At 43.7% G+C, this 12614-nt stretch overlaps 1 protein-coding gene across 1 annotated transcript in view; it reads left to right on the top strand.

The window, feature by feature from the left end:
• LOC133444517 (treslin-like) overlaps positions 1–12614 on the top strand; it is a 36609-nt gene that overhangs the window by 12188 nt on the left and 11807 nt on the right. Inside the window, exons 6-14 of the mRNA XM_061722358.1 lie at positions 205–337; positions 450–574; positions 3400–3582; positions 5666–5811; positions 6403–6503; positions 6599–6695; positions 8229–8311; positions 10235–10462; positions 12316–12397. Coding sequence (XP_061578342.1) covers positions 205–337; positions 450–574; positions 3400–3582; positions 5666–5811; positions 6403–6503; positions 6599–6695; positions 8229–8311; positions 10235–10462; positions 12316–12397 — 1178 coding nt within the window. The remainder of the gene's footprint in view (positions 1–204; positions 338–449; positions 575–3399; positions 3583–5665; positions 5812–6402; positions 6504–6598; positions 6696–8228; positions 8312–10234; positions 10463–12315; positions 12398–12614) is intronic.

Here is a 12614-nt window from a genome sequence, read left to right on the forward strand (position 1 = left end):
AGTCTCTGATTCCTCAATGGCGACTTCAAACAGACGAATTTGTGATCAATTCCCGCCAAGCCGAGTTTCCAGCTTCTCCAAGGTCCAGAGCTCCAGAGCTCCAGAGCTCCGGAGCTCTGGAGCTCTGGAGCCGCGGGTTGCCGACCTCGCCCTAGACATTGGGAAGAATAGTAAGAAGTTTTCATGGTAATGTCTGTCCTCCAGAACCGGACCCCCCGGTCCCCGACTGGGCCCTGCAGGAACTCAACCACGGCCCCCCCAGCAGCAGCATCCTGGAGACCTGGTTCCCTCAGTCGGACCAATCAGGAGTCAGCTCTCACCTGATGGAGTCGCTCAGGTATGAGGGGGGGTTAATAAACGAGCTGGGACCCCCAGCAGCCGGTACCCCCAGCAGCCGGTACCCCCCCAACCGGTCCTCAGGGTGATAACGGCCCCCCCTACCGTTGCAGGGTGCTGCACGCCGCCCCCCAGCCCGGACCAGAGGACGCCTCCCTCCTGCAGCAGGACCTGGTCTCCGGTCTCTCAGACCTGTACCGGCTGTCCCAGGACGGCCAGGACAAGACGGGCCGCAAACGTAAAGCACGCACGCACGCACGCACGCACGCACGCACGCACACACACACACACACACACACACACACACAGATGGGATTCTCTCCTGGCATAAGTAGCCCTGGTCACAGGCTACGTTCGGTCTTTGCATGGGACCCCCTCGTCCACCCCCGGGCCCCCCCCATGTCCACTCATCCCTCTGTATGCGTAATCGTAGTGTGGGGGTCGTGGTGACTAAGGTGGTTATACAATTCTTGTGTGTGTTTAATTCCTGAGTTACTAACAGTGCCTTTGGCCTAACCCCGCGCCTGACACTCCGAAAGTTCCTCCTTTTTTTTGTTTTGTTCCCGTTTCACCCGACATGTTTACGACATGGTTTAGTGGAGAAAGGGAGTAATTTTGCTTTTTACGACTGGTCCGTCAGTACCCTTACATTCTTTCGTTATCTTTCTCGACCCCCTCGTCTTATCCTGAATCCAGGTGGCTTTTCAGCTTTCACTCCATTAATTCACTAATAAACTTTTTAAGCTAAACCCCTTGTTCCAAAATGTAAAAGTTGGCATATTCGGAATAAACAGTACAAACAAAACAAAAACAAAGTAAATTATCCACTGACTGTCCTGGTATTAATAACTGTAAAAAAGTCCTAAATAACATTGTAAAACCTCTCACCCTATCTGTAATTTATCATACAATCTGGTCCTTTTCCTAAATAAAATGAAAATTGCAAAAAGGCAATTCCACTTCACAAAAATGAGAGTAAACACAAGTATACAAATTACAGACCAATATCCATACTACAAGTTCCAAAATCTGTATTCATCAAAACTTCTATAGATGTAAGACGTTAATATTATTATTCCCCTCATGTTTTGTAAGAGGGGAGGCCCTCACTTGAAACTTAAGGAATGTGAGACGCCCCTTTTGCCACCCCTAAGCAATTCAACACAGATTCACCAAGGGAGGGGGGGGGGGCGCTCCAGTACACGGACAAACGTTATCTCCCAAAAACTCCTCTTGAAGCTCATGTATGTTTTAACAGATAAAAAAGTCTCCTTTTATAGACACAGAATGCATCATTTTAAAGAAGCTCATTGTTCATATTATCTTAAAAAATGTCAACAGAGAGGCTCATATGAATTTAAACTTTTTACTTCTTAAAATATTATCTTATGGTGTCCAAATATATTCTAAAATGTTCCATCTATTCTAAATCTTCTATTTTTAAAGCCTTACTTATCTGGTTGCTGCAAAAAAGACCCAAACAGACCCTCCTCTTTCTATTGGAGAAACAGAGAGGAAAAACATCTCTGCATCTCCCATAAAATCTGCTAAAGCTCATGATTCGACTGAAGAACTTTTACGACCATGGCATGTGAACCTGCAACTTTTACGTATCTCTTTTACCTTTTCTGTCTTTATTCAATTTCCCATTTTGAAACCAACTACGAAGTCAATTAAATCATACTTCTCTTACTCTTAAAATGACAGAATATATTTCAGCTGTTCACAAAGTTTCATGAACACACACACACACACACACACACACACACACACACACACACACACACACACACACACACACACACATCTCTCACTCTCTCTCTGTCTCTTACGCACACCAGCACACACATAAACGCAGGCGCTTCACCCATACAGTAGAAAGCGCCAGTAGTTACTGCTGAATTTGACATATATTTCATAATCTCACCATCTCTGTTTCTGTTTTTCAGGCTCATGTCAACATAGATCTTACAGTATCTTCACGAAGCCAAATACCCTCAACTTTCAAGTTTCTCGGGCATTTTAAATCTCTAGCTAAAATAAAAAAGGGGGGGTCCCAGACCCCCTATTCCCTCTCCTGAAATGCATACCATCAACATTTAAGTTTCTTTGGCAGCTCTTAACAGTAATTTTGGGGTGTCAAAATCCCAGGGCCTCAAACCCAGCAAAAATCCGTGCGCCCGTCGACGTCACGGTTGGAGTCGCCCGACTCTGACTTTAAAATGTCTACGGTAACAGGGTTCTTCAATAACCCTGTTACCTCAAAAAGGGCCTCTAACTAACCCCTAATAAACATTCCTCTATGGGCCTCTAACCCTTAATATTCCTCTTATGGGCCTCAAACCGTTTCTAAATATTTTCTCTTTAATTCCTATTCCAGCCCCTGTCCTTGTTTTTTTTTTTTTTTTTTTTTTTCATTAAATTTAGCAGTTGTCATTAAATTCAGCAATTGTTCTTTAATTTGGCAGTTCTTAAATTCAGCAGTTGTCATTCCTTAAATTTAGCAGTTATTAAATTCAGCAGCTGGGTATTTACTTAAGACTTTGGACACGGTCTTGTTTTGAGTGGTATCCAATGCAGAAAAAACTGTCTGCTTACCCTGAATGTGCCGCGCGGCCGTGTTCTCACCTTTTTCGTAACCAGCTGTTCTTTCATAATTACCTCTTTTCCTCTTTCTCAATCCCGGACGATGCCCCCAAATTGTTGTGATCGAATTGATCACCCCGGGTTTGTTGATTGAGCTGGAAAAGTTAAATAAAGACACAAGACTGGGATGTAATTAAAGAGTCCTAATCTAGCAGAGCAGAGCTCTTGCAGCTGCTTCTTCAATCGTCCCGCCAGATTTGCCGCTCCTTGTCCGAGAACAAGATTATTACTCTTAGAGAAAGGGGGGGTGGCCCAAGGTTTATTGCTGGGGGCCCCCTTATCTCGTGCCTGTTACAGAATGGTGAGAAGTCAGAGGAATGCACCTTAGTTTCACACACAGAAACATTTAGTTAATCACCACATGCAGTTTACATATTCAGTTTGATTTTAAATTATTTTTATTCAATACCCCCCCAGGCTCCGCCCACATCACCCCCGTGAAGCAGAGGATGAAGACCATGAGCCGCTCGCTGCAGATGCTGAACGTGGCCCGGCTCAACGTCAAGGCCCAGAAGAACCAGCCGGAACCAGAACCGGGCTCGGAGAAGCCCAGGAGACGCTCCGGGGACCGGGCCAGGCGGGGCCGGGCCGGCGCTAGCAGTGAGTAGCTCCCGCCGTTTCCCATGATGCACCTCAGCAGGGTTTCCCATGATGCACCTCAACGCAGGGTTTCCCATGATGCACCTCAGCAGGGTTTCCCATGATGCACCTCAGCAGGGTTTCCCATGATGCACCTCAACCTACATGACCCACTATAGGACCAGTCTCGTGTTTACGTGTTTACTTGTTTACATGTTTACATGTTTACAGGCTACACGGCCATTTGAGGGAGTATTTTTATTTGCTACGGATCCAAACAACCCATATAAGCCAATCTTTACTGATCTGGATGTTACAAGTCCAAACTAACTAAATAAATTGCTAAAAAGTGCAAATAACTACCAAGAAAATGAAATGGTTTCTTAATTTTACACATATTTTTGTAAATACAGAAATCCCACAGCTGGATCCCTAAAACTGCCAAAGGAACAGAGAAACACAGAAGCTTTTCAGACCTCAGGAAGTTTATCCTGAATGCGTGCGTGCGTGTGTGTGTAGGATGTGCTGCTAACAATTTTTAACAATTTTACTGGATTATTATGGGATTTTTCCAACTGATTTAATGGATTAAAACTCCTGGACACTAAATGCAGGATATGAAACTCTTCCAGTTTAAGCTGCAGAAAGTTTTATTTGGTTGTGGTTGTACGTGTTGAACGTCTTTAAGGGTCTTAAATGACTTGGTCTTTAAGGACTTGGTCTTTCAGGACTTGGTCTTTAAGGACTTGGTCTTTAAGGACTTGGTCTTTAAGGACTTGGTCTTAAAGGACTTGGTCTTTAAGGACTTGGTCTTTCAGGACTTGGTCTTTAAGGACTTGGTCTTTAAGGACTTGGTCTTTAAGGACTTGGTCTTAAAGGACTTGGTCTTAAAGGACTTGGTCTTAAAGGACTTGGTCTTTAAGGACTTGGTCTTTAAGGACTTGGTCTTTCAGGACTTGGTCTTTAAGGACTTGGTCTTTAAGGACTTGGTCTTTAAGGACTTGGTCTTTAAGGACTTGGTCTTTAAGGACTTGGTCTTTAAGGACTTGGTCTTTAAGGACTTGGTCTTAAAGGACTTGGTCTTAAAGGACTTGGTCTTAAAGGACTTGGTCTTAAAGGACTTGGTCTTTAAGGACTTGGTCTTTAAGGACTTGGTCTTTAAGGACTTGGTCTTTAAGGACTTGGTCTTAAAGGACTTGGTCTTAAAGGACTTGGTCTTAAAGGACTTGGTCTTTAAGGACTTGGTCTTTAAGGACTTGGTCTTTAAGGACTTGGTCTTTAAGGACTTGGTCTTTAAGGACTTGGTCTTTAAGGACTTGGTCTTTAAGGACTTGGTCTTTAAGGACTTGGTCTTTAAGGACTTGGTCTTTAAGGACTTGGTCTTTAAGGACTTGGTCTTTAAGGACTTGGTCTTTAAGGACTTGGTCTTTAAGGACTTGGTCTTAAAGGACTTGGTCTTAAAGGACTTGGTCTTAAAGGACTTGGTCTTAAAGGACTTGGTCTTAAAGGACTTGGTCTTAAAGGACTTGGTCTTAAAGGACTTGGTCTTTAAGGACTTGGTCTTTCAGGACTTGGTCTTTAAGGACTTGGTCTTTGAGGACTTGGTCTTTGAGGTCTTGGTCTTTGAGGACTTGGTCTTTGAGGACTTGGTCTTTGAGGACTTGGTCTTTAAGGACTTGGTCTTAAAGGACTTGGTCTTTAAGGACTTGGTCTTTAAGGACTTGGTCTTTAAGGACTTGGTCTTTCAGGACTTGGTCTTTAAGGACTTGGTCTTTGAGGACTTGGTCTTTGAGGACTTGGTCTTTAAGGACTTGGTCTTAAAGGACTTGGTCTTTAAGGACTTGGTCTTTGAGGACTTGGTCTTTGAGGTCTTGGTCTTTGAGGACTTGGTCTTAAAGGACTTGGTCTTTAAGGACTTGGTCTTTAAGGACTTGGTCTTTCAGGACTTGGTCTTTAAGGACTTGGTCTTTAAGGACTTGGTCTTTAAGGACTTGGTCTTTAAGGACTTGGTCTTTAAGGACTTGGTCTTTAAGGACTTGGTCTTTAAGGACTTGGTCTTAAAGGACTTGGTCTTTAAGGACTTGGTTGGACGTTTGGTCTCCAGGTTTCTCCAGCGAGGACGAGTTGCTCGTCCACCTGAGGACGGTCTACCAGAAGACCCTGGAGACGGAGACGGACGTCGCGCTAACGACAGCCGTGAAGCAGCTGGTGGAGACGGCAGAGACATTCTACACCGCCCAGGACGGACAGGTGAGACACGGACCAGAAAAATAAATTCTGGCCCTCTGACATATCTAGTTGGTGACGCCTGCAGTTTTAGACTTCTGCTGCATACCAGAATGATGGAAAATAAAATAATCCAGGTCCTGGAAGGACCTGGTCCGAGTCCAGACCTGAACCTGGTTCAGACCCTTTGGTTTGGACCGGCGGAGACTTGGACGTCCAGAAACCTCAGTAATCATTTCCCCCTCTACGTTTAGAGAAGAACCAACTGATGATCCAGAACCCGAGTCACCACGGTCCTGGAAACAAACATGCATTTAGTTCTTCTGTCCATTTAAACAAATCCAACAACAAACCGGACTGTGCAATAACTTTGTGCAATATTTGGTTCTATATCTTTTTATCTTTTTTATGGGTGTTTGGTTTTTGGGGTGTTTTATTTCTCCTTCTTGTTTCTTGTCTATGACGGTGCTGAGTTTCCGCGAGGAAACCAATCAATAACTTCCCAAACCAATCAATAACGTCTGAATCTGAATGTGAAAATGTTTCCACATCTTTATTCCCTGTGAGGTTTAACATAAACCAGCCGGTCTAAACGTCCTGCCGTCTCGTCCTCAGTCCCGGGCCTCGTCCTTGGTCCAGAAGCACCTGCTGAAGACGGGCCGGTCCCTGCGGCAGCAGCACGGCGCCGGCGCCGACGTCCAGGGGAAAGTCCGAGAGTGGGTGTTTGTTCCTGATCCGTCTCAGCTCCATGTTCTGCAGAACCTCAGCTCCGCGGTTCTGGAGAACCACAGTGACGGGTGTTTGTGTTCAGGTGCCAGATCCAGGCGGCGTTGAGGCTGCAGCTGTGCAGCGTTGCCGCGGCGACGCCGCCCACCGACACGCTGGACGCCGAGCAGATGGCAGAGGAGGTGAGTTATCAGTTATCAAAAAGGCATCTTCACACTGTGTTTAAGTACTCAGTGCAAAAAAACACCTCAGCACAGAAAGCAACATGACAAATTTACATCAACTTCACAAGACTTATAGCCAGGAAGGCGTTGAGTTGAGGGAGGTGGTTATCAGTAAGTGTGTGTAGCGGTAAGTCCGTGAACTTCTCCCAGAGCTGCTCTCAGCCAATGTCCTTGATGTTATCAGACGGCTCGATCAGTTCTGAAACAGGTCCACAGATGTTCCTGGGAGGGGAGGGTTAGTGGGGGCAGAGTCACCTTGTTTACATTCCACTAGGGAGATTGTGACCAGAGCGATCGGCCAAACCGCCCTGTCAAGGCCAGATTATAGAATCAACAATTATATTGAAAAGAAAACAGACTCAGTAATTTTCCGTCTGCCTTCAGTCTCTGGTTCATCAATGGCGACTCCAATCAGACGAATTTGTGATCACTTCCCGCCAAGCCGAGTTTCCAACTTCTCCAGGGTCTTATCCATCTTGCCAATGAGCTCAAAGACGCCGCCAGCCTGAGATTCTGTTCAAGAATCACATCCAGCTTACGGTTTTGCTCCCCCAACGTTAAAGTCTGAGTGTTGATCACCTTGCTTGATCCTTCAGCCACGTCCGGCAGCTCTGAAAGAGCCAGAACAGCTGTCGACGACTTACGCGTTTGTCGGTACACCAGGAATCCCCCTCCTCCCATCAAGATAAATCCTGCTATCATAAATCCAATTATGAAGCATCTTCAACGTCCTCGACGGACAGGATCTTGAGACACAAAGGTTTCCAGTTTTTGTAGGAATCCATTGTATATCCAGCAAAAAATGTCCCATCGGGGCAGGAGGGCTCCCTTACCCCCTGACTTCTCATCGCAAAAATTTGGTCGATTGTGCTGAGAGACCAGTTAATCAATTCCATGATTGTAGAGTTTCAGAGGAGTGAAAATGAGAGACTCTGAAGACGAGACAGGACAAAAGCAGTAGCAGGACAGATAGATAAGGGAGAGGAGCAGAGAAGCGTCCGCCTTCGTCGAGAGCCGGAAGAGAAGAATAAAGAATACAGGACTGTCTCAGAAAATTAGAATATTGTGATTTTTCTGTAATCCAATTACAAAAACAAAAATGTCATCCATTCTGGATTCATTACAAATCAACTGAAATATTGCAAGCCTTTTATTATTTTAATATTGCTGATCATGGCTTACATTAAAACATTATCATACATATTTACACTAATCAGTTTCACACAATAAACAATAAAACACAAACTCTGTGTAACCGAAAAAGGAGTCGCTGAAGCCGAAACTTATTTTTGCAGATCCTGTACCTTCCAAAAGATAACCCAGTTAATCAGTAATACAAAAGAAAATGTACTCTAAATCGCTCTGCATAATTAAATAATATTCAAATAATTTTTTCATAGTAATCCTTAATTATTTTGTCTTTCAATATTTGTTTTAAAACTCAACAGATATCTACGTATTAATGTTTGAGTGAATTGTGGTGTTCCTCAGGCGGCTGAGATGCTGCGGATCATCTCCCTGACCAGAGACCCCGTCTACCTGTCGCGCTTCCTGCAGGACGAGCTGCTGCCGGGGTAGGTGGAGCTTTTATTGCTTTATGTATTTTCTTTTCTTTTATTTTTAGGGCCCTAGCACCAGCAAGGCTTGTGCAAAGCCCTATTGAAATCGGTACGATTATTATTATTTTATCTAGTGATGCACCGATTGTTCGGTAACTGAAATTGTCCGGCCGAAAATGGCAAAAAAACACTTTCAGTGTTCGGTGGAATAAGTGGGGAAAATACGAACAATTAATAACGGCGTTGTAAAATAAGGAAATAGACTGGCCGCTCCGTAACTGTTGCACCACAAACATAAATCGTTGGCCAACCAAAAACTAACCCCATAAGAATTTTACCAACATTCACCAGGAGGTGGAACCAAAACAACATAATGCTGGAAATTAAAACATGTTCAGTTTTTTATGTTCAATAAATATTTTCTACCTTGTAATTTTGTAAAAGATTTTTTTCTTTGAAAAGCCTAAATCAAATTTATTTGATTTATGCAATGGTGAAAAAATTGGCAAAATAAATGAAAAACTGCTGAAGAACCATGTTCGGTATTCGGCCAAGTGTTTATTATTATTTTCGGTTCCGGTTTTGGCCACAAATTTTCATTTCCGTGCATCACTATTATTATCCGAAAACAATTGCATTTTTGAGGCGCATAACTTACTTGAAAAGTTGTGAAACGCACGTCCCATGTGGCGAAAAATTACGTATTCTAATAGTATCAAAAAGGGGCGTGGCCTAATGGCTCAACAGCGCCCCCTAGAAAACTTTGTTCCTCAAGCCCCACAATACGGTTTGACGTACATGCACGAAAATCGGTACACACCTGTATCATGTCACAACTTAAAGAAAAGTCTCTTGGCGCCATGGCCCAAACCCAACAGGAAGTCGGCCATTTTAAATTAATCTGTAATTTTGGCGCAATTTTATGCCATTTTCACGTGTCAATCTTTAACGAACTCCTCCTAGCAGGATCGTCCATTCAACATAAAACTCGCTCAGGAGATACAAAAGACGTTAACCATGAAAAGTTATCAAAATCTTGAGTTTTGTGAAATGGCGTGGCCGTGGCGCCGCGTCAAACTTCAACGCTAAACAGGAAGTGATAATAGTAGCTGATTGGCTGATATGTAATTCTGCCATAACTTTTGAATGGTTTGATATAGAGAGTCGTGGGTGGTGTCTAGGAATGGGTGATATTTTACCGTTCACGATAAACCGTCAAAAAAATTCCTCACGGTAAAAACGATAAATTCCCGTTGATGATGTTTTTGTGTAAATCTGATAAATCCACGCACAACGTACGTGAAGGAAGGAAGGAAGGAAGGAAGGAAGGAAGGAAGGAAGGAAGGAAGGAAGGAAGGAAGGAAGGAAGGAAGGAAGGAAGGAAGGAAGGAAGGAAGGAAGGAAGGAAGGAAGGAAGGAAGGAAGGAAGGAAGGAAGGAAGGAAGGAAGGAAGGAAGGAAGAAAACAAGGAAGGAAGGGAGAAAAAAGGAAGGGAAAAAAGAGGAAGGGAAAAAAGAAGGAAGGAAATGAGCCTGAAAGAAAGAAAGGATAAATTCCCGTTGATGAGGTTTTTGTGTAACAAACATGGAGGATCTGAGAGAGAGATAGATTTATAGTTAAAAAGATGGAGTTGAATTGGTATTTTTTTTATCGTCATTTTTATCGTTATCGGGATAAATGCCAGAAATTATCATGATACATTTTTTAGTCCATACCGCCCATCCCTAGTGGTGTCATCGGACTTAGTTTTGAGTCCTTGACCTCAATTGGTGGAAATTGCACGCGCGAGGTCCCGTTCATCGCTGCTTGCAGCTTTAATTTCATTATATAATTTTAATTTAATTTTAAATCTGAATTAAAGAGCGCGTATGTGAAGGCTACAGCGTGTTTTCTGTGGTGAATGGTTGTGTAACCTCCAGTCCCGTGTCCGTCCTGCAGGTTCCTGGCGGCGGCCCCCAGGGTCCTGGCCGACATCTACCACAGCCTGGGCTCCGCCCTGCCGCCGGCGCTGCTGGCCGCTCTGCCCCCGGGCTTCCTCAGCGACGACTCGGTGGCCCGGGACAGCGTCTCCCCGCCGGCCCCCGGGCCGCCCGGGCCCCCGGCCCCCGGGACCGGCCCGGCCCCGGAGGACGGCCTGCAGGACCTGCGGGAGTCCAGCAGGAGGAGGTATCTGTCCCTACATGGTGTAGCTCGGGGCTCGGCAACCCGCGGCTCTAGAGCCGCATGCAGCCCTTTAGCGCCGCCCTAGTGGCTCCTGGAGCTTTTTCAAAAATGTTTGACCTTATTTTTCTTCTTTTTTCTTCCTTTTTCCTTTTTTGATCTCAACATTTCAACTTTTTCCTCAACATTTCCACCTTTTTATGTAGATTGTAGTTCAACATTAATCTCGACATTTTGACTTTTTTCTCAACATTTTGACTTTTTTCTTGAAATTTTGACTTATCGACATTTCGACTTTTTTCTTGACATTTCGACTTTTTTCTCGAGATTGTACTACAACATTAATCTTGACATTTCGGCTTTTTTCTCGAAATTTTGATTATTTTCTCGACATTTCAAATTTTTTCTCGATATTTCACCTTTTTCTCGACATTTCAACTTTTTTTTCGACATTTCGACTTTTTTCTTGAAATTTTGACTTTTTTCTCAACATTTCGAATTTTTTCTCGATATTTCGACTTTTTTCTCAAGAAAAAAAACAAAACATTTCCACCTTTTTATCTAGATTGTACTTCAACATTAATCTCGACATTTTTACTTTTTTCTCAACCTTTTGACTTTTTTCTTGAAATTTTGACTTTTATCGACATTCCGACTTTTTTCTCGAAATTTTGACTTTTTTCTCGACATTTCAAATTTTTTCTCAAGATTGTACTTCAACATTAATCTTGACATTTCGACGTTTTTCTTGAAGTGCATAATGAAAAATAAATCTCCCCCAGTTCTAACTAATATAGAAACATGCAGCATGTGTTTCTTCATTCTAAGGCGGATAAAAGACTTTTCATTTTTTGCGGCTCCAGACATATTTGTTTTTAGTGTTTTTGGTTCAATATGGATCTAAAACATTTTGGGTTGCCGACCCCTGGTCTAGCTCCACCACCTCTGATGGAATTCATTAAAAAAAGCTCTGTCAAAGGCATGAACTCCAGGGCGGAGACAGAGAGATGTTGAGATTCCCTGCAGGCGACTGCGTTCACCAGGAATGTTCTGTCCATCTTGGGAGGGATATTGGAATAGTCTTCCTACCACTGTCAGAGACGGCTCTACTTTACCCTCGTTTAAAGCAAAACTTAAAATCTGGCTCCAGGAAACCAGAGGTGTGAACATTAATTGGGCTATTACAGCGGTCCCAACCCAAAATGTTTTAGAGCCCTATTGGACCAAAAACACACAAAACTAATATGTCTGGAGCTGCAAAAGAAGTCTTGTTTAAGCCTTAGAATGAAGGCAATCTTTTTTTTCATTATGCACTTCGCTAAAAATGACGAAATATCGAAATTAATTTGGAAGTACAATCTCGAGAAAAAAGTTGAAATGTTGAGAAAAAAGTCGAGAAAAAAGTCAAAATATCAAGATTTAAAAAAGTAAAGGAAAAAGGAAGAAAAAAAGAAGGAAAAAGGAAAAAAGGAAAAAAAAAGTTCAAACATTTTTGTAAAAGCTCCAGGAGCCACTGTGAAAACAGCCACACAAACTCTAGCACTTAAGCACTTTAACTTTATGGTCACTTAATTATTGGTTTATCAATGGTAACACATTTTATTATATATATATATGATTTTTATCTAGCTCAGTCGTGTTTTTTAATGTTGTGTTTAGTTGGTATTAATGTCATATCTCGTGGGGACGAATGATGGAAATTACTGGCTACAACCGTGAATATTTACACGTGTTTATTAATCTGTACGGCCGCTGTTCAACAAATAAAGTTATGTAAGTAAGTGATTACGGTCCGGTCCTGCTGAGGTTGGAGGCGGATGACGGCTCAGTCCGGGTTCTAACCGGGTTTCTCTCCGCAGGACCGGGATGTTGACCCGCCACCGCAGCATGACGGAGTCGTCGCAGAGCTTCCGCCAGATCCAGGTCCCCAAGAAGACCCGGGTAAGACCGGCCGGTTCTGCTGACCCGGGGGACGGTTCTGCTGACCCGGGGGACGGTTCTGCTGACCCGGGGTGACGGTTCTGCTGACCCGGGGTGACGGTTCTGCTGACCCGGGGTGACGGTTCTGCTGACCCGGGGGGACGGTTCACCGGGGGGACGGTTCTGCTGTCTCACATGTCTCAGATGTTCCGGGTTCTAACTTGGTCCTGGTTTCTGT

The sequence above is a fragment of the Cololabis saira genome, chromosome 5, assembly GCF_033807715.1.
Source record: "Cololabis saira isolate AMF1-May2022 chromosome 5, fColSai1.1, whole genome shotgun sequence".
Lineage (NCBI taxonomy): Eukaryota > Metazoa > Chordata > Actinopteri > Beloniformes > Belonidae > Cololabis > Cololabis saira.